This window comes from Elgaria multicarinata, chromosome 6 (assembly GCF_023053635.1).
Source record: "Elgaria multicarinata webbii isolate HBS135686 ecotype San Diego chromosome 6, rElgMul1.1.pri, whole genome shotgun sequence".
In the NCBI taxonomy this organism is placed as follows: domain Eukaryota; kingdom Metazoa; phylum Chordata; class Lepidosauria; order Squamata; family Anguidae; genus Elgaria; species Elgaria multicarinata.
In genome coordinates this window covers 42,146,801-42,169,333 of record NC_086176.1, presented here as the reverse complement: position 1 = coordinate 42,169,333, position 22,533 = coordinate 42,146,801, and the positions used below count along the sequence as shown (strand labels likewise).

Below are 22,533 nucleotides of genomic sequence, written 5' to 3'. Positions count from 1 at the left end.
TTGCTCAGCTAGAACAGGGATGTTCAAACATCCCACTGTTTATCTTGGAAGAAGGTAAAGCCTTTGCAAGTTTTCCTGTCAAATGCTTGAAAAAAAGACTAGAAACCACATGCCCTCAACTGCCACTGCAACTGCCGTCCCTTGCCCCCAAAACCAAGAGCTCAATTTTGGGGAAGGAGAAGGGGAAGAAAGCAGGTGATACCAGGGCCCTGGCTAAGCATCTTTTCCCAATGAGCCTGGGACTCTCTCTTCCACCTCCCCCTGCCCCAAAGGTAAGTTCTTGGGTTTGGGGCAAGGGGAAGCAGTAGCAGCTCCTCACAGGATGGAGCAGGCTGTGCTCGTCTTAAAATCCTGTTCAAATCTTCACAACATCCCCAAACCAGAGAAATTGCAGAGGGTGCAAGTGTGTGTGCGTGCGTGTTGTTTTGTTACAAAAAAGGTAATTACCATGCAAGTTTGATGTTGGTAACAAGGCTAAAGTTTCTCACACAAGAACTGCACCGTGACTAAGCACTCATAATAACTAGCAAAAGCACTTACCTGCATCTGCATAATCCCTTTTCAGAAACTCAGTATGCTCTGGAGACTCACTGGTTAATGCATTCAAACCTTCTTTACCAGCATTCACTTCACTATCCTCATTAGTCCACTGTTCTCTAGTAAATTTATCATGATCTGGTTGCCTTTTGAAGTCATCATAGTCCTTTTTTAATCGAGACCTTCAAAAGAACATCAGAGGTAAGCATTAATATAAGTAATTTTGAATAATTCTTATTAGGAAAATAGAGATCAGCCTATACATTTAGCTATAGTCTTTCTTGTCTAAAGCTTGGAGGTACTGTGAAAAGTCAAGCTTTTTATCAAAAGGATTCAACTAATTACCTGTTTCTTTGAAAAGCCTTCATTAGTTTTGGTTCCCATGGTAACAATTCATTTAGCAGACGTATCAGAGTACAGTGTAATTCCTTTACAGCTTGCTTTCGGTGATACCATCTTCCCTGTAAATATGAAAATACTGTATTTATTATAGTACATCTGTCAAATAAAGGTACACTCTTGCACTCATATGTACACTAAAAAGGATTGCACCGTATATCTATAGACTTTTCTCTAATTTATTTTCACATTAATCAATAATGCCTCGTCTCAGGTTACAGACTATTGTTAATAGAATCTATGCTGCTGTGACATATGCGGGCTGAGATGTGTAATGTTTGCTACTTCTGAAAATATCCTGTACCATGTAACATCCTGAGAATATCATTAACCATAGAAACAATAATTACTGAATGGGTTTATCAATTTGCAGCTACCAAAATGTAGGACAAAATTATTAAATTATATTAAGATATGAAGATGATGATGAAAAAAACCAGGGTGTCAAAACCATCCGAGATTTAGTTACCTCCATTCACAAACTAACATACATTTCCTTTCCCTTCCTCCATACTCCTCACTCAATCAAATCCACTTCTAAAAAAACTGTTTTCTGGAGGATTTGGAGCCTGCTGCCACTATGACTTGAAAGGAGTATCATTTTCTAGAAATACTATTGGCTATTATTGCCCAGAATGGGCTTATCCACTCTTCAGAAGAGGTTATAACAGTTAGTAAACCTGCCAAATGGTCTTTATCTTGTGCGATGCGTTTTGCTAAACCAGCTCGCTCACTAACCACAGCCGGACCATCTGCAGCAGGGTTAGTGGCTCTAACCATGGCTTAAAGTGTTATGTGCGACAGCACAGCTTCTGGGTAGTGCTAATTAGGCATGTGCTCCGCTCCGATTAGAAGCGCAGAAGCAGGAGCGAATTGGCCTGCTCCGCCTTGCCCAGAGGCAGAGTAGAAGCGGACCGCGGACCCCTAGAAGCAAGGCGAAGAGAAGCGCCCATTTTTCGGAGCTCCTCTTTCAGGCAGACCGCTCCGATCGCCATCTTGAAACATTTCGCCCATAGGATTGCACTGCGGAAAAGAAAGGGGGATAACTGTGTTGTTTTTGAAGCTATCGTTCTGAAAATTCTTGTGCTCAGAGAGTCGTGGATGGGGGTCATTTTGAGACTACTCTCAGCTCTCTGCGTGGTGCAGGTAGCGCGCTAGAATTTTTTAAAAAACCGGAGGGAAATACCTTTTTCGAAGGGCTGAGGGGCAGAGTCAACTCCCGGTCATGATCCCAAAGTTGGAGGAGGGGATAGGCAAAACGGGTAACTTGGGATTCTGGGAAACTTCTCTTTCTTAATCTGAACGGACTTTTCCCAGTGTTTTTTAACACAGTAGCCCCACCAAATGCACAAACACAACCTGAAATCATATACTAAGCCAATAATAAGAGAGCACTGCTACCCACCCTAACTTTGGGGAACAACTGAAAAGATGTGGTGCAAGGGGATGAGCTCCCCTAGGGCAAGCCATGTGGATGTGCCCCCACTCTCTCCTGTACTTGGGGGGCTATCACAGCCCTCCAAAGAGAGTAACCCAGTGGAGGAATGCCTATCATGAGTTGAAGTGAGCGTTTACTTCTTAGTGGTGGAGCAATGTCTTTCATGAGTTGAACTGACAGCGTTGCTTCTTAAAAGACTGGCCACTAGGACCAGTCAAATTGGCAGCTGCTTCCCCCTCCCCCGGGCACGTCCCCCTATTACTGGTAAAAGACAGATATAGCCTTTTTAAAAAAGTTCTTCTTGTTGTTTATTCAGCAACACTGCTGCTTTTAATTCCACCCCCCTTTGTTTATTTATTTATTTATTCATTCCATTTTATATGCATTACTGGCTTATCCTTGGCTCACTTCCTTATGCCCCCAGAAATGTCTGCTGCCTGCCTGCCTTCCCTCCCTTCTCCCCTGCCCGCCTCGCAGGGATGTTGTGTGTGCCTGGCTTTGACTCAGGGGAGAAGTCCTTCCTGCGCTCAAGTTAGACTTTTGGAAGTTCCAAATCCATTTTTCAAGTGTGGAAGATTTCATAGGTTTATCTGTACTCCCCCAATTCATGGCATGTTGGGATTTCCTTTGAAATGGCCCCATTGAGATGTCTGCAGGTTTAAGCCCCACCAAAAATCAGGGGATGATGGGACTGCCTTGAGTCTTGGCGTGCGTGTATCCCTGGATAAGCTTTCATGGTGGTGAGTTTGAGATTTTTAACGTGCAAATTGACGGAGCTATGGAAAGGGGTGTGAATGGGGTGCCTGATTTTCATAAATTCCCCAAAAATCAGGGGATGATGGGACTGCCTTGAGTCTTGGCGTGCTTATGTATCCCTGGATAAGCTTTCATGGTGGCAAGTTTGAGATTTTTAACGTGCAAATTGATGGAGCTATGGAAAGGGGTGTGAATGGGGTGTTGGATTTTCATAAATTCCCCAAAAATCAGGGGATGATGGGACTGCCTTGAGTCTGGGTGTGCGTATGTATCCCTGGACAAGCTATCATGGTGGCGAGTTTGAGATTTTTAACGTGCAAATTGACGGAGCTATGGAAAGGGGTGTGAATGGGGTGCCCGATTTTCATAAATTCCCCAAAAATCAGGGGATGATGGGACTGCCTTGAGTCTTGGTGTGCGTATGTATCCCTGGATAAGCTTCCATGGTGGTGAGTTTGAGATTTTTAACGTGCAAATTGACGGAGCTATGGAAAGGGGTGTGAATGGGGTGCCCGGTTTTCATAAATTCCCCCAAAATCAGGGGATGATGGGATTGCCTTGAGTCTTGGCGTGCGTGTGTATACCCCCATGAGGTGTCATGGTGCCAAACTTGAGGTTTCTAACTTTCACAGAAAAAAAGTTGTATACTTTTTTAGCTTAATGCAAGCCTATGGGGGGGGGGGGAAACGGAGCTCCGATCCGGATCCGGAGCTCCGAGAGGAGCGGAGCGGACATAGGCGGAGCGGGGGCGGGGCGGAGCAGGCCGATCCGCAAATCGCGGATCTGGAAGAGAAGCGGAGCGGGGGGTCCGTGCACACCCCTAGTGCTAATCCCAAAGAACCACATTTTTGCTAACTACAGAGCCTTAAGTATAGCCTGAACAGGCCCATTATATTTTATGCTATGTTAGCACACTTACTAGTTTTATACTGTTGATTTATTGCAATATTATTGTTGTTGTAAATTGTAAAATGCCTAGATAAATTTATTTTATGAGGCATTTAATAAATTTTAATACATAAGTCCCATTAAGTAAGTGGGTATAGGATTGCTGTATAAATGAATCTGGCTTTTTTAAAGTTCTGAACATCTATTAAAAACCAAATGAGAACTCCTGGAGACTTAGCAGAATTGGTTGTTTAAAATAGTGTTTTGAGAAAACTTAATGTGAAGAGAGATGCCAAATCCACAGAAATGCAAGGAAGAAAAACATGGACTGAAGCTTAGGTAAAAGGTTTGGAAAGGAAAACAACAATATAGCTACTGTAGGTGAATATTTAACTAGAGTGAGCTTCCTTGAAGTTTATATCATCTAGCAAACAGAAAATAGGCAGACACAGTATGTATAGATTCCAAAGTGCTTAGAAAAGAAGTTTACCATAAATGTGGACTGAAATACTATGAACACCTACACTGAACTCAGTGGGGCTTAGTTCAACATAGAATTAGTCTATTAACCTACATCCCAACAGAATAAAAAACATGGCAAAATCTAGAAATACGTACTTTGATTTGCCGTCTTATTTCATATCTTATTACAACTGCTAGTTCTTGAATGGAATAAGTTTGACTGTTCATTTCAATTATTTACTATTCCATTTCTATTCCAAGAAGTGCATGACACATTTTTAATATATTTATATACAACACAGAAGAAAAATATTTAACAAGCTAATTTGCGCAGCAGCTCCAATACAAATATATACCTTTTCCCCTTTCAACAAATCTCTTCAGCTTAAACAGTGAAGTAGCAGCAGGAGTCTCTTGATCTGAAGCTGTAACTATTAAAAGAGAGTTGCAGGAGGCCTCAGCTGGAGCAAGCAGAATGTAAATTCCCAAATGTTTTGGACTTCAACTTCCAGAAGCTCCTACTAGTATGGCCAATGGTCAGGAAGGCTGGGAGCTGAAGTCCAAAATATCTGGAAATCTACTTTCTGCCCACCCTTGGGCTAGACTAGAGTATCTATATAAGTCCCTGCATCAAATATGACTAATAACATGACTGGCAATTCGAAAAGGTATTTATATCTGTGAGTAGTTACTTACCTATAAATCAACCTTTTTTCCTCTAATCACTCTAACAATATTTCCAAATTCATCCAATTCAATTGGACGCTATCCTAATTAGTTATCATAACATTTGTTGCATAAGAACCCGTCTCCTACTTACTAGCTTAAATTCACTAAGACAGAGATGACGAACCTCTGGCCCTCCAGATGTTGTTGGACTGCAACTTCTATCAAACCTCACTATTGGCTCTGCCGGCTAGGACTGATGGGAGTTGCAGTCCAACAACATCTGGAAGGCCACAAGTTCTCCACCCCTGTCCTAAGACATCAGCAGATCCATGGTGTATGATGAAGTTATCTCTCACTCTACTACAATATTAAATAATATCGTGGATCACACAAAGTTTTCCCTTAGGTTCAGAGTGAGAAACAAAACTGTAACACATGTAGAGTAACCAACAGTGTGCTGGGAACTCTACAAAAGTTATACGGTCCCTGTCCAGCAGCTTACAATCTAAATTCCATGGACTGGCTAAAACAAGGAGAAAAAGGCAGCATGTGACAAATCAGCAGAGAGAATGGCAGGGGAGGAAACAAGCTATATTTATCTATGGTGTTGGTCCCAAGTTTTATTTAACTAAAAAAAGCCCTAGAAATAATGCCCAAACACTAATACGCAATTGTTCTCCTTCCTAGAAAGTAATAACTAAAAGAAAATAAAAGAATACCATGGACATTTTTCAATGTTTTCCATAATTCATCTAACTACTAAGAAGGCACAGGATAAAAATACTTATAAAAGATAACCCTTACAAAACAGCTATCAGATTTTACACTAAACAAGAGCAAAAAACAAAACAAAAACCATACCGATTTCTTTTTAATATTCTCCACATCTTTGAGTTCAGTCTCAATTTTTCTAATTAATTCCCTGAGTTCATCAAGATTAGTGCAAATAAGCTGAAATAAAAAGAAAAAAAGATCACATTTAAAATTCCAGCGTATCTCCAGGCATTCTAAACCCAATACTTACAAGTCAATTTGTCATTAAAATGACAGAGAAAGAATTCTTAAGTGGTGAACTTGAAAATGTTATTTCTGGAATTTTCTTCACTTGAAATTTCAGCCCCAGTTGGAATTTAGAATTGCACTTAATTACACTTAAACGATTTCTAATTGTTGCAGAGAAAATGTTGACTACAAACTAATAATTTATCATTTGAAAAGCAAATAAATAAAAGATCATCAAAATCTAATGCTTTTTGCATATCTCATCATTTTTCAATTCTTAAGGTCTTATCTTTAAATTCCTCATAAGTTCCAATTAAGTCAGTTGAGCTGATCAAAGGATATGAATCTCTTTTATAGCCAAATCTTAAACCATTTTATGCAAAAGTCCAACTGATTTACTTCTAGCAAAATAATTTTAGGGTTGCAGTATTAACCTTCCAGAATGCTGCTGATTTTATGCATCATTCTGGTTTTATGCAGAATGCTGCATGAAATATGAACAGTGCCATTTACATTCTGTTGAATTAAGATATAAGACACAACAGTTTACGTAACTAAGATTTATACAAATAATTCTAACTTCAAAAGTAGGTGGATGGTACTTTATGTGTATGATTCATCTGAATGATTTCCCCCCCAAACTGGTGAAAGGAAACTCCTTAATTTCCCCCCTGTAATTTTAGCACATGAGTTATATAATTAGCAATATGTTTATGTGATTTATAATATGTTATGTGGTTTCACAAACACTGATTCTCAGCTGCATCTACTACTCATAGTTGCATTTAGACAAACAAAATTCATATATGAAAATATTAATAATTCTTTTCCAGATCTGCCAATATTGACTGACTAACCTTAAAAACAATTTGCTAAGAAAAAAATCTTTTCGCATACAAAAACCATAATCTTTAATGCCACAACAATTTTTAAAATATCAGTATTTCTAATAATTGTGAAGAAATAATTTACATTCCTACGTCTGAGATTTAGCAAAGAAGTCATTAAAATGGCCACAAATATATGTCTGGATGATATGCTTTAGTCCTCTTTTCCCTTACAAGTGATGATACAATATGCAATCTCTTCCTCTCTTCCACAGCGAAGTCCCCCGCATACCTTCCAAATCTGATCCAGAGGGGCCCCAACTCTCCAGAGCAGATTTTGGGAGTGAATGAGATGGCTACAGAGGGAGGAAAAAACTGTTCTTCTAATGGTTTCTGTTCTACTGGCAGTCAACCCTAAGTAACATAATTCAGCAGATGTGTATTCTAGGACAAATCCCCATTATGTTTTACTATTGGTATCAACATAAATCTACTCATTTGTTCCATTTATCTTTCTTTCTTACTTTCTTTGCAGCCTACCACTGCATGAAGTAAAAACTGCTAAATAATTTAAGTGTTAAACTAATTAAAACCAAAAAGGTTACCTGGAATTCTGGGACAGGAGGCTTTGTAACAGATTTCCTTTTCTTTGTAATTGTTTTTTTAGATATGGATTTCTTTCCTAGAAGGAAAAAAAAGAGTTGTATACATGTAAATATAAAGATTCATGCAGTAATCAAATCAAATCATATATAGATTCAAAATTAAACTACAACAAATAGTTTATAGCAAGCACCAATCAATGTTTCAAAGCTATAATAAACAGTATCTTTCAAGGCAGCTATGTGGGGCTATGATAGTAGTATTTGCTTTTAAAAAAACAAACAAACACTTAGACATATAAGTGATTGTAATGTTTTTCTATATCCTTTCATTCAAATTCCAGGTTGTGAACCAAAAAACTAATGAAAATTGTTTTTCATAAAAGCTCTCTGTATTTTTAATATTTCCAAGAGGCCACACAGGCCAGACTGTTGGTTCTATCAACTCTGAAAATGCTTTTAAAAACAATTTTTTTTACTAAAAATCCCCCCTCCCACACACACAGAGTTGCACTTCACATTTTCTATCTGGTCTACTTGCATCAAACTGGACAGCTTACTTCTCAGAAGTCAACACTTAACAGTTTTACAGAAGGCAAACATCCCCAAGCCCTCTGAATTGCACAATTGATAGTAGCAGAAAATCCTTATTAACCCTTTCGATGACTCACTTACTTTGAGTCATCAAAAACAGCAAGTAAAAATATTCAACAAAAACTATCCGCGATATAGACATACAGAGGTAGCAGACACCACCAACTCCCCCGCCCGTCAATACCTGCCAAGCACATTATATTCAGAAAGGTATCCATCCTGAATGTTAATACAACAGGGGGTTCCTCTCTTCAAATTAGAGCTGAAATGAAGAAAACTTGGGGTAACCAGGAATTACCTTTTTAATGGAAGGACTATGAACTCAGCTTAGTTCTGGCACTCAAAACAAATTCCTGAGATGTGCAGCTGCTGAGGTGCACCATGTCCTTATTACCAAAAATTAACACAAAATTTTGAGATTTCTCCCAACTAGCCTTTTCAGGTTAGGCGAATATTATCTCTCCTACTGCCTAAAAAATAATTTCTCTACAAGTTATGCAAACCAGTCCTCCCAAAAAACAAAAATGTTCTATAAGATTCAGGCAAATTTCAGGAAAAAAACCATGGGAACACTGAAAATTTCAGAGATTTGTAAATTTTTAAGGAACAACACCTTAGAAAGTGAATTGGAGTTCTAAGCAAATCTAGGTAATCAATGCAATTAATATTATGAGGAAACATATCACTTCATGTTATTTTAAGTACAAAGAAAATGAAGTCATCCCCATCACTTTATTCTGCAGTGATTTAGTTGTTAGGCCTATTATCAATTTGTGTGAAAAATGTTAAATTGTGACAAAATACTGTAGGTATAAGAATGAATTGTCCACAATGGACATGAAAAATAGAACATACAGAAGTCTCTGAAGCTGCATTTAAGGAGAATGTTTACAAGATTCTCTGTCGTGTTATACTACCTTAAAATTAACCTTCTACATAAATGGATTACATAAACAAATTAAACAAGGCAACAATTAATTAAACTCTGAGACTGTGTAGATTAAGATACCTTGTACTGGCCTTATATGCCAACAGAAATGCAAAAGAGGGGAAGATAAAATTTTATACAAATCTTCTGGCTGAGTTTACTTAACACACCAAATTCTCTGAGACAAAGTAAAATCTACAGCAGAAGAAGCAACATCATGTATAATGTCTAGCACACTATTTGTATTTCACTCTTGCTTTAATTTGCTACATGGAATAGAAAGTTTTATCAATATTGAAGGAGAAACCATCATTCTTTTAGGCAGAATTGGAAAAGGAGGCTCCAAAGGGCCAGATAGTCCAAGACATGAGGCAGATACTAAAGATGTGTCTGCAGAAAGTGCACATTAGGTGGGGAATGATAGATAATAGAGATGAAGCGGACAACTTGTAGGGCCACAAGGGTTGGAAGCAAAAAAGGGGAGTCTTAACATCTATGTTAAACACCCAGTGAGCTACATACAGGAAACCAGGTAAGACCCTAAGCCCTAGGGGAATTTAAGAGCTTATTCAAACAGATGTTTCACCAGCTCTAGTTTAACATGGTAATATTAAGATGTATTAAAGTACTAATTGATTCAGTGATTTCATGAAACTATTGAGATTTTGAACTATGCTACCTGCATCGATTCTGCTGGTCCCCAGTCTGTCATACAAACTAACAGGGATAAGTGTAAGGAATCACCACATTTTTCTGCTGCTGCTGATTTGGAGTGCTGTTACAATGATTTGTGAGCATTTGTAAAGATCATTTGCCAGTTGAGAAACTCATCCATTGTTCCTGTTGAAATCTGCCAGCTTCAAATATCCAAAGCATCTGCCTCTGCCTTGATGTATTAACATGCTGTATCAGAGGAAAGGCTGATGTTTTGCGTCTTTTTTTTTTTTAATGCTGCTGCTCTGCCTCTCCACCTCCACATGGAAAAGATAACTACAAACATTCCTGTGTTACTGTTTTACCATGATTATAAGAAGAACCCTGTGGGATTAGACCAAAGACCTATCTAGTCCAACTTCCAGTTTCCCACAGTGGCCATCCAAACACCACTGTGTTTGGGAAGCCCACAAGTAAGACATACAAGCAATTAGCCTCTCCTTCAGTAGTTCCTCAGCAATTGGTATTTAGAGTCATCAGAATAAGGAGCTTCTATCTCTATATACGCTTAGGTATGTTTCCGTAAAGGCTTCAGCTGATACAGGTTGCTAAGCAACAGTAACGTGTAACATCAGCTGATACAGGTTGCTAAGCCCCTCGCCCAACTCCTCCGGGCTTTCCAAGGTAATCCTACCCCCCTTTCTGCCTCTTCGCTCCCCACCCCCACAAAGGGGGCAGCGCCGCAGTCTGGAGCATGAGCGAGGCATGGCCAGGGCCCTTGGTGGCCGAGTGGGAGGCCGCTCACCTGCTGCGAGCCGAGGCCTGGACTAATCTCATGTGAGCTGGGCAGGCGGCCCAAGGCTGACAGGAACCCCGGGGAGAGGGTCTGGATCATGAGCGAGGCACGGCCGGGGCCCTTGGTGGCCGGGTGGGAGGCCACTCACCTGCTGCGAGCCCAGGCCCCAGCCTAATCTCATGCGAGCTGGGCGAGTGCCCCAAGGCTGACAGGAACCCCGGGGAGAGGGGGACACCTGCTCCCCCGACCTCCCTGCCCCCCAGGTCTGCCAGACGGCGCTGTATCGGAGGCCTCCAAGCAGCCCGCGCCCCCATGATATTTAATTAATAAACTTTAAGATATGCTACAATGACGTATGTTATGCCAGGTACAGCTAGTGATATGAAAATCCACAATGGATTCTGTGGATAGAGATATTGTGAGTAATCTATTATTGCTTAATAACTAGTGATTAAAACCAATGCCACCTGCAAGGAGTAAATTATAATTTATCCTGCCTTTGTGCATTTTACTGATTGGGCACTTCTGACTCCTGCAACGCATTCTTCTCAGTAAGAAACTACTGCATTCTCTACCCCAGCCTTCCTCAGTCTGGTGCCCTCTGGATGCTTTGGATTACAACTCTCAACATTTCTGACCATTGGCCATGCTGGTTGGGGCTGATGTGAGTCGCAGTCCAGAATATCTAGAGGGCACCAGGTTTGGGAAGTCTTCTCTATCTCCTGTACCTTCTGAACAACATTCAAGGGCTGAATACACACAGAGCACACTAAAAGGATATAGTTTTGAAGTTATGAAGGATTTAATCATCACCACTATTTTAATATTTGACAGAAACCATCCCAATTTCCCTTTCTATATTGTTAACAAATCATTGAAATGTATGTTAAACCACACTGTAAATGGTTTAAGGGCCATAGAAGATTAAAGACCTTCACCCATAAAAAAAATCCTGTTAAAAAAATTCAAAACAGTTGCAGGGGATTGTAAACTGTTTCAAGGAATGGCACTGGGATAACTATTTCTACCAGGTTCCCAAACTAAATTTCTCCTTCCCCTCAAAGTTGCTATTTGCCCTGTGGAGAAAATCATACAGATACTTATGAGTAACAATATGCAACCTCCAGCTAAAGAACTTCCCAATGACTTCTAGCTGAAGAAGTTGTAATACTCTTTTGCAGATTACTAGTTTTTTATTCACTTTTTCAGTGGCTACTGCCACTGAAAACATATCAGACCTGGAAAAACAATTTGAATTCCTAAGCATCGTTATTATTATTTTTAGTAGAAGGGCAACTAATTTTGGCGATTTTTCCAGCGGTGGAAAGAAACATGCATTGTGCAAATCACCTTCCCGTTAAATAATCTTACCAGATTTGTGCTTCTTGTGTTTGGCTTTCTTTTTCATCATGAGCAACTTATTCTGAATTTCAGGTTTATAAGATTTGAATGAGTGGAGGTGAAGCTCACGTTTCCGCTGAAGGTTTTCATTCAAAATATCTTTCAGTTTCTTTTTTTTCTTTTTCTTCTTTTTTGCTCGTACTTTACTAAACTTTAGTGTTTTGTTTTCTACAGAATTCTCTGAAGTAATTTCTTTAGCAATTTTGTGGCAATTACTATCTGGATTGTCACTATGATTCCCATTCACATGCATCTGGCAGGTTTTAAGGGTGTTCTCCTTTAATGGCGTGGTCTCTGTTTTCACAACTGAAGATTCACCACATTTTTCTCCATTTTCCACAATCCGGATTTCTCCTGGGCTTAGAGGTACCCCATAACTAACAATCTCTCCTGGAACAATTGCCTCATCCCTGTTTTCTTTGCAGCAGTCTGTTGTAAAGTCGCAGTCCTTATGAATTCTCTCTTCATAGTTGGATTTAATTTCTTTTTCTGGCATGACATTCAAGAGGTCCAAGTGGATTTTTGTTGAGCAAAGGTTTTTTCCTGGTTCTGCCTCTGTGTGATGCAAAAGCTCTTCTTTAGCACTAAGTCTAACTTCACCATTGCTTTTGGTGATATATTCACATTTTACTTTCTCCAGTTTAATCCGTGGTACTCTTTTTACCTTAATGGAAGGAACTGGAAACTCAGGGGCATGAAAAGGCTTCTGTTTGTAAATCCGTACATCTGCGCCACAGAACTGTGGGAAGTGAACATAGGCATGTTCTAAGTAATCATAACCTAGAATTACCTCTCTGCATTCATGGATAGGCTGACCAAGTACAGCATCTTGTACATCCTTTTGGGTCTCATATACAAAGTCACAGAGGCCTTTTAGCAGCCATGCTTTTTGACAAAATGGGAGTTCGTGAAATGGTTTTTCCTCCAAAGGATTAACTTCTCCAAGGACTTTAAAAAACTGAGGACAAAGACCAAGCTTTTCTGCACAACTGTCAGGATTGTCAGTTTGTCCCACAGCTGTGTACCACTGCTGTACTTTTTGTTTAAGTGCTGCTTCCCAAGTCCTATAAGGAAGAGTTGGCCTTCGATGCAAGGTAGATCTTCGATGAGGAGGACTTAACAAAGAAGTCATTATTTTAGATAAAAAAGCACTACACTGAGGCATCAAAAGGCAGCGTTCTAACTCATAAAAAACTATTTCAGGCAAGTTCAAAATATGTTGTGCTAAACAAAGAAAATGGCCAATAGCTGGAATTTCCCACATGTTTTCCATCTGAGTAGGAGCTGCTTGAGACAGAAGGGACTTCTCCCATTCTTCTATGTCTTTTTGACTAGCTTCTTCTGCCTCTTTTCTTTCTTGTTCTCGAAGCCTAATAAAGTAAAAACAAAAACAACCAACCTTAATCTTAAAAGCAGCAAGAAGAAATGGATTTATTTATTTATTATATTTCTACACTGCCCATTAATCAAAGCTCAACTAAAATTTGTATCTAAAAGAAAGAGAATGCATACTTGTAGAAATAAAGTTGTTGTTTTAACGGAGTATTGGATAACACAGCAATACTGAAATATAGAAATCTAACATATAATACCAAAATGGTGGACAATGGCATTTCTGTTAACTTGTTGCCACACTGCAGCTATCTGTCACCTAGAATGGGGGACAGCAACACTGTGTCCACAAATGCCACTGTACCCATGACATATCCTTGGTACTCACTGAGGCACTCTACCCTATTTTGAAAAAAACAGAAAAATCACACAATTTTCCACAATGGTTGAGATTGCTTTAAGCAAAATGAGAGCCTACAGCATGCACCATCTTCATTTCCCATAAACTCCTCTGGGCACCATGTAAATCTATGTCATTTCAGATGACACCCCCCCCCCCCCGCCCAACTCAGGAGTAACTTTTCAGAAGGAAGAAGGGGCTGCTGCAACGGGGAAAAGGGTAGGAAAGTTCTGCTGACAAGCAGAGTTCCACTTATTTTTCTTTGGATCCAAGCTATTTAGTGTTACACTGTAAATATCAGTATAACTGAAGACTTTATCCATTTTGAAAAATCTCCAGATCAATGAGCTAGTCAAACCACATGTAAAAATCTCTCCCACTGAAATTAATGGAAATTTAAAAAGCTTAACTCTAACTTGGTCATAACTCAAATTCCCAACATCACATCAAAACTTTGTTCCATTTAAAATTACTGGATATTAAATCTTATTAATCTTCTCCAGTTATTCAATTCTAGATTTATTTTAATTATATTCTGCTCACACCTCTAATTCATCTGTATTTCTCACCCCCCCACACACACACCACTGAAATAGAAAATGATAAATGTTTTGTCCATCATGTCCATATCTAAATAAATAAAATTTGACAGACCTTAACTTATTTCGCAAAAAAAATAAGAACCATTTAAGCATGTCACAGAAAGAATCAAGCTGTTTTCACAGTCATAAAACATGTTGAAAGCAAATATACACTAAAACTCTTCAAGATCTTTTCCCCAGTCTAATACCAATCAGCTTCTAAATTTACTCAACAAGCTGAAGCTATTCTGGTTGTGAAATCAGGCATCGTAAAGTCTGGTATACATACATGTACTTCTACCTAAATGCCAATAATGGCTTAATAAGTGGGTGATGATCCAATAGTGGCATTCCGTTGATTCTGTCAGCATAACCAGGAGGGGGGAGATTCCTTCTCTCCCATGTAGCCCCTTATGCACCCTCAAAATCTGCTCTGGATGGCTGTGAAACCTTCCCAAGCAGGTTTTCCAGTGGTTGAGAGAGTTGCATGGGAGAGGGGGAAATAAGAAATTGTAGATTTAAGTCTGGGAATTCTCTCCTGTCTTCCACTCAAATTCATTCCAGAACTATGTGGTTCTATTACAATAAGTACCACTTATATTTTTAGGCAGAAGATAGATCTGAGAGTTGAAGTCCAAACCACCTGAAGAAGTCCCTGTCAGCATAGCCAATGATCAGGAATGCTGGGCACTGAAGTCCAAAACATCTAGAGATCTACTTTCTCCCCACCCCTGTATTAATGGCCCATTTCATATTTAATGCTAAACCATTGTTTAGCCTTATTGAAATGAGACTCTTCTGCCTCCCTCCTTATCTGGAATGCATATGCGGAGGAGATTGGAAGCTTTTAAACTAACTGTCTTTTGCCATTAAGTCATACAGTGGGCTGGTTTGCATGACTGTTTAACCCTGGCATAACACGTAATCTTTGGATTCGCTTGGTGTATCAGTTGCAGCTGGGCTTGTCAGCCCACTATAGCTTAAACAACCCACAGTGGGCTGTTTTGATCATGTGAACCATGTCGGTGACTAAGCTAAAGCTTACTGAGAGAAGCCAAGATCAATCTATGGGATCTGATCCTGAACTGTTTCAACAATCACATATTAAACTAACTGCAGTGCCTGATTCAGAGACAATGAAAAAACGGGCTATGTTTAAGTGAATGCTTATAATCTCCTCTGTTGTGTGCTAGAGGAAGAGAGAAGAGGGGATAGAAATGTGAAGGCTTGGGGGAGGGGGGGAACAGAAAAATCGGTGGTTGTGGTGAAATGGAAGCCTTTACCTAAACATTTTTCCATTTGTTTCCAGGAATTTTTAGAAAATTTGGGGACACTTTTTTTTAAAAAAAATCTGGTTTTCCCCTAAGCCTTCATATCCCTAAGAAGCAGTATGCTCAAGCTTAATACCTGAGCAGATTCATTCCCATGACTCTAAATTATGGTTAAAACAAATCATTTACATATGACATATAATTAACATAGAGTTCATATTTAGTTTTGTTTGCTAAATATGTCAGGCACCCTAAATTTTACCCCAATGGATTTAGAACATAAAAAACATTTCCATATTAGAATTTCTTCCAGAAATTCTATTTCATGTCCCAGTCAATCATATGGTTGAAAGGCTATATGATAGAAGGAGGGCATAATCATCTGCACATGCCTTCTAGATTGTAGCATTCCTGAGTAAATTCAGAAATAAAACTGAATCCTATGCACAATTGTGGAATATCTAAAATTATGCTGCCACATAGGATCAAGTAAAGGAACACTGGCTGCACCCCATAGTTTCTTAGCTCACATGATACATCCCACAGCAGAATCTTTTCATCCAACTTTTCAGATTTCTTTAACAAACTATAATGAGATTTCCAACTAGGTGACCAAACTATAATCAATTATAAAACCCTGAGAGAATCTCTGTTTCAGGAAGACATATTCCTTCTCCAGTCGATATAAACTTCTCCTAAAGTAAGATGAGTTTATTCCTGCAAGATTCCAGTTTAAACATAAAGCCATTCTGAAATGCTTTAAAACATTTCTTTAGAAGATTGACACAATGTTACTAAACAAATTCACTTAGAACAGATTAGCTATGTACAGTAAGAATTGCCTCTAGGCTACTAGGCAAAGAAGCACAGAATAGAATTGTCTCTCTTTCAGACAACTGTCATATCACATATGAGTAATATGTTTGCAGGCATACAAGTAAAAAAAATCTAGTCTAGTAACATTTGTGGACATATTTGCAAGGGTGACATAATTAAGTTCCTTAGGGCACAATCATATTCAGAAAAAAGTCCTATAACTACCAGCATGTGGGAATTGTAGGACTTTTTTCTGTCTAACCATACATACGATTGCACCCTTAAAGTATAAAAATGGCATCATAAAGACCAGAATCCATCTGGCTCCATAAGCATGGATGAGCATTTTCATATACTTGTCAAGATTGCCATCTGTTCCTGTCTGCAGCTCTTTGCGCTGTCGAAGGCTGCTCCCCAAAGTTTTGTGAGTCAGGGACATGTACGCCTGAAGTCAGAAAGTTGGGATGTGGGGAAAGAGAACTGCAGAAGCTCCGTGGACAGTCCTCTGGATCCCAGCCTACTTTTCATCTTAAACTTCTATTCACATGAGCATTGCCATACAGTAGTCTGCGTGACCACATCTAAAGACTAAGTTCCTAGTATCTTCTGAAAGCTGGTGTTCCACTGTTGTGGGTACAACCTTCTTTGCCTGCAAACACAGGATAATCATGTGGACTGACCCTTGGTTGTACATATAAGTGAGGAACAAAAACAATAATCCTAAAGTATTTTGGACACCAAATATGGAACTAAATTGACAATTCTTCAAACTATATGCAGTGACAATACTTGCATAGGTTAGTCCAGAGTTCCACATCCTGGTGCTCTCCAGATGTGTTGGACTACAACTTCCACCATCCCCAGCCAGTATGATCATGTTTGTAGTAGACCAATACATTTGGATGGCACCAAGGTATGAGAGGCTATTAGTCACTAAAACAACATTTCCAAGATAGGAAATGACTGACATTGAAAGCCAAACACACACACCTCAAAGATGTCCTTCATAGCAAACATTCAAGCCAACTGCAACCCTCTCTAAGATATTACATCATTGACAAACACATACCCATCAATCATCAAGGAGGAAAAGTTTAGGCCTCATGACATAGGACTGATACTTCTGAATTCTTTCCCATATAATATAGATAAAGGTGACCTATTAATAATACAAAAATGAAAAGGCAAGATGCAATAAAGCTGATACATATCTAACATTAAAATGGCTTTAGCATTTCCTTAAATTTTTATTTTAATTTCAGATACTGATTTGAGTTATATTTTAAATTTTTAGATCTATATTAAACATTTTAGTACTTCACAAGGTTAACTGACTTACTTTAGTGGCCCTCAGCAATACACTAAATATTGGAAAATATACAATCAAATGAAAATCTTCCAACTCATCATGGAGGCCCAGTTAACACATAACACTAAACCATGATATAGAACTATGTGGACAAGACTGCAAGCCCAAGCAAAACCTTGGACTCAAGTCCTCCCCCACCTCCTCTCCAACTCCTTTGTGGTTGAGGAAAACACCTAGTTAAGATTCAATTTATATTATTCCTGACTTGTTATTATGTATGAACCAGGAACTGTGATTTAAAACAATCTCTAGATTGTAAATAAGCCAATTAAACAACACAGGTTTAAAGCTAGCTTGTTTAGTAATGGGCTAGTTTGTTTTAAATCATTGTGTCTTGTTCATATGTAATGACAAGCCACAAACCGTGGTAACTGAATCTTGGTTAAGTCTTCCAGGCCATGTGGGAGATGGAGGAGTGAGGGGGAGTGTATGTGTCTAATGTTTCATTCAGTTTCACAAGACTCATGGGACCTGTTATTATTAATTATTATTATTATTATTATTTATATAGCACCATCAATGTACATGGTGCTGTACAGAGTAAAACAGTAAATAGCAAGACCCTGCCGCATAGGCTTACAATCTAATAAAATCATAGTAAAACAATAAGGAGGGGAAGAGAATGCAAACAGGTACAGGGAAGGGTAAGCAGGCACAGGGTAGGGAAAAACTAACAGTAGAAAGTAACAGTAGAAGTCTGCACAACATCAAGTTTTAAAAGCTTTAGGAAAAAGAAAAGTTTTTAGTTGAGCTTTAAAAGCTGTGGTTGAACTTGTAGTTCTCAAATGTTCTGGAAGAGCGTTCCAGGCGTAAGGGGCAGCAGACGAAAATGGACGAAGCCGAGCAAGGGAAGTAGAGGCCCTTGGGCAGGCGAGAAACATGGCATCAGAGGAGCGAAGAGCACGAGCGGGGCAATAGTGTGAGATGAGAGAGGAGAGATAGGAAGGAGCTAGACCGTGAAAAGCTTTGAAGGTTAACAGGAGAAGTTTATATTGGATTCTGAAGTGAATTGGAAGCCAATGAAGAGATTTCAGAAGCGGAGTAACATGGTCGGAGCGGCGAGCTAAGAAGATGATCTTTGCGGCAGAGTGGTGAACAGAAACCAACGGACTGATGTGAGAAGAAGGAAGGCCAGAGAGAAGAAGGTTGCAGTAGTCCAACCGTGAAATAACCAGTGCATGAACAAGCGTCTTGGCAGAAGAGACAGACAAAAATGATCGAATCCTGGCAATATTATACAGGAAAAATCGACAAGATTTAGCTACTGCCTCAATATGAGGAATAAAGGAGAGCGAGGAGTCGAAGATAAAGCCAAGGCTACGAGCTTCCTTGACCGGAGTAAGCGTAACATCATTGACAGTAAGAGAGAATGAGAGATGAGGAGAAGGTTTAGGAGGAAAAACAAGCAATTCAGTCTTTGCCATGTTAAGCTTCAAGCGACGATGAAGCAGCCAAGCTGAGATATCTGAAAGACATGCCGAGATACGATCGTGAGCATCAGGAGAAAGTTCCGGAGATGACAGATATAGTTGTGTATCATCGGCGTACAGATGATATTGGAGACCATGAGATTGAATAAGCTTGCCCAAGGGCAACATGTATAAGGAAAACAACAACGGCCAAGCACCGAGCCTTGCGGAACCGCTACTGAAAGGGGAAAGGAGGAAGACGAGCTGCCATTAGTCAACACGCTGAAAGAGCGACCCGCTAGATAGGAGGCAAACCAGTTATAGACAGAGCCACAAAATCCAAGGTCATGAAGGGAATCTAAGAGAAGATCATGATCAACCGTGTCAAAGGCTGCAGTTAGATCAAGGAGAATAAGAACGGAATAATGGCCTTTGCATGTTCAGACAACATGCAAAGCTGTGGTTGGGCCACTAACCCTTTTGCAGAAAATGGTTAGAAATTGTGTTTAAACTATGATTACGTAGCCACCATAGTTACAAATGCTTCAGATGACACACTAAGCCATAATGTTTAGCTCAAAATGCTTAATCACTGTATCTATACAGGGTCATTGTGTTACATGTGAATGCAAACATAGAGATTCTTTGCTGCTCTTCAACTTATCACTAAAGACAGGAACACACTGGGTGCACAGAGCCTTCCCCCGCCACTCTTTTCAGCATACTGTACTTGGTTTCACTGTAAAATAATCAATGCTAGGATGTTAAGATACATTTTAAAATGTATGTTTGAAAACCTTTGTGCTTTATGAAATGTCCTGTCCTTGTACAAACTGAATTCTCCCTAAACAGCTGCAATTCCAGCCAAGCAGAGTAAAGAATGACCTGCCTCAAAGATGCAATAGACATCCACCTGGTTCAGTGTACGTACAGTCTGGCCATCATCATATTTATGATTCTGAAACAAACTAAAGCACAGACAAGTCCACCCAAGAAATAATTATTTGCACACCACCTAAGTGCACAAATGATACATAACCCCAAGTTATCATCTAGACACCAATGTCTAGATCAGCCCACATGATTGCCAAGTTTTTTGTTTTGTTTTTTAAATTTGTTTTTGTGAGTGCTGCCCATGGGGAGGGGGTGTCCAGGGGGATAAAATGGTTCCCAGACCTCCCACAGTTGCCCAGCCCCTGCTTTACTTAAACAAATTAGGCACCAATATAGAAGGGGGTATTCACACTCAGTATTTGACCAGTTGGATTTCTGCCACCCTTTCAAATTCCAACAATACTTAATTTTCAACTAATGTCTGTACACAGACTTTGAGAGATGGGAGGAAAATGTGTGGGGTGGCAGCTTTTTTATTCATGTGTGGGTCTAAGGTATATTTTTGTCATTCTGTCAAATTGCACTCAAGATGCATGAATCAGTGAGTGACAATAGGAAACTTCTGTTACAGTCAGACCCCTGCTAGAAAAAATGCTAGAAAAAAATTATCTAGCTTCCCCTTCCACACATGCTAATCAAACAAACAAACAGTTTGTTGCAGTCAATAGACCATTTACATACATATTATTACATACAAGCAAACTGAACATACCATTAGCTATTAAAAAGACAGGCGATCATAGAAGATCTAATAGAAATGGCCAGGTTCAAAAACTTGGCCACTTGCTCTGTGATTGATTTGTCTGTACTACAAAGTAAAAGAGACATTAAAAATTCAGTTGGGTGACCAGGAAAAGATTGTAAGATAGGGAACAGAAGATCATTTCTAGCCCCTAGATAAAATCTACAAAACAGTAAAACATGAGATACAGTTTCCACTTCAATATTGTTGCAGGGGCAGCATCTGTTGAGCACTGGAATTTTACTAAATACACATGCTAATCATGAATACCAGGATTTTTCAGGAGTATTATTAAATGCAAACACAAATTAAAATGTCCTCCAAAAAGGAAAGAAAAAACAATATTTTCAGCAGAAATACATATTTTAAAGTATATTCAACTTCTTTAAAAACAGCTAGAAAATATCAATTTCTGACAAAATAATGTATTTACTAATTTCTCATTAGGTCATCAGATCAAAACAGTTATCAAATGGGAATTGTTGCATGTCAACCAAGTCAGAAGATGACACTAAATGCCAAAAACATCTCTCAACTGGAGCAAAACTCTTCATTAAGGTTAATTTTGTTTAATGGTGGAAGCTTTCCAAAGCACTCCAGTCCACCCAATCAGTAGCTGGCCCAGTGCTTCAGGTTTCTTCTTTCCTTCCCCATTTTCCCCAACTGATGCAATATCTCCCATACATCAATGATATCTTAAAGATAAGTGGATATACGTTCACTATATACAAAAGAAAGAGTGATGATTGTATGCAGACATAAAATGAAACTGAGGAATTAAAACACTCTCCCAGCCATATAAAGCGTTGCTATAAAAGTGTAATTTCAACCGATACAAAAAGAAATATATTACAAAGGTCTACAGAAACTTTATAACGAAATGTAAAGTAAAACATGAATGAGCAGTCAGAGAACAGAAAACAGAACCAACCACTAGACCCTTTTTATTCTAGATTATCAATGCTAATTCCCAAGGTATTACTGTTAAAACATGTTTCAAATGTTTCACTGCTTTAAAAATACGTTTTCGAATGAAAAATAAATTTGTCAACAGACGATTCCATTGCATGTATACCAGACCACCTAAAACTGTTGTTTAACTATGTAGAAATCCTAGGTTGGGAAGTCCATTTTGAGTCAGAAATGATGGGCAACTGACATTCCAGAGGAGCAAATTTTGGGGGTGGGTGGGGGAGGAAATAGCTAAAAACAATCCATGTTTGCCTTTTACCTCTTTTCTTCTTTTGCTCTCAGTTGCTCTTCCTGTCTCAGAACCTGAACCATTACGGATTCAAACACGCCTGTGGTCAAGCCTGCTAAACTGCGTGGTGTAGAACGACGCCTTGTTGAAGTACAAGCTGTTCCCTTCTCATCTTCCAGCCCATAGAACCCTTTAGATGTTACTGCTATTGCTGTCTTCTCTCTCAAATGCCTTGAAAGAAAAATCAAATCAATGCACAAGAATATTTTTCCTCAACAGCAGTAATCCAGTAGCTGCACTTACCAAAATTTATCAAAAGTGCTAAGTAAAATAAATAAGGCTACTTTTCAAGCAGTACTGCTGCAGGTATTCTTCATAGCAGAACAGGATCTTCACTTTTTTAAAAAAAAAATCTGGGGTTTATGCCATCATTTGATATGTGAAAATAATTCTTTATTTACAATAGAATAGTTTTCTTCTGAATAGGCAATTTAGTTTTATAAAGCAGATTTCCATTTGTGCCTTCTGAACATCTATATAGTAAGTATACGCTTCAAGAAAAAAA

At 39.0% G+C, this 22,533-nt stretch overlaps 1 protein-coding gene across 2 annotated transcripts in view; it reads right to left on the bottom strand.

The window, feature by feature from the left end:
* The window catches only part of BRD10 (bromodomain containing 10), a 50,758-nt gene that overhangs the window by 4,334 nt on the left and 23,891 nt on the right, over positions 1–22,533 (bottom strand). The window contains exons 1-6 of one of the 2 annotated variants that reach the window (XM_063129274.1): positions 17,423–17,505; positions 11,924–13,323; positions 7,584–7,660; positions 6,011–6,100; positions 883–998; positions 541–719 (exon numbers count right to left, since the gene is read on the bottom strand). In XM_063129274.1, coding sequence (XP_062985344.1) covers positions 541–719; positions 883–998; positions 6,011–6,100; positions 7,584–7,660; positions 11,924–13,323; positions 17,423–17,433 — 1,873 coding nt within the window. In that variant the 5' untranslated portion in view covers positions 17,434–17,505. Of the gene's footprint in view, positions 1–540; positions 720–882; positions 999–6,010; positions 6,101–7,583; positions 7,661–11,923; positions 13,324–17,422; positions 17,506–22,533 lie in introns of those variants that run through there. The other variant, XM_063129273.1, reaches the window with a different exon arrangement.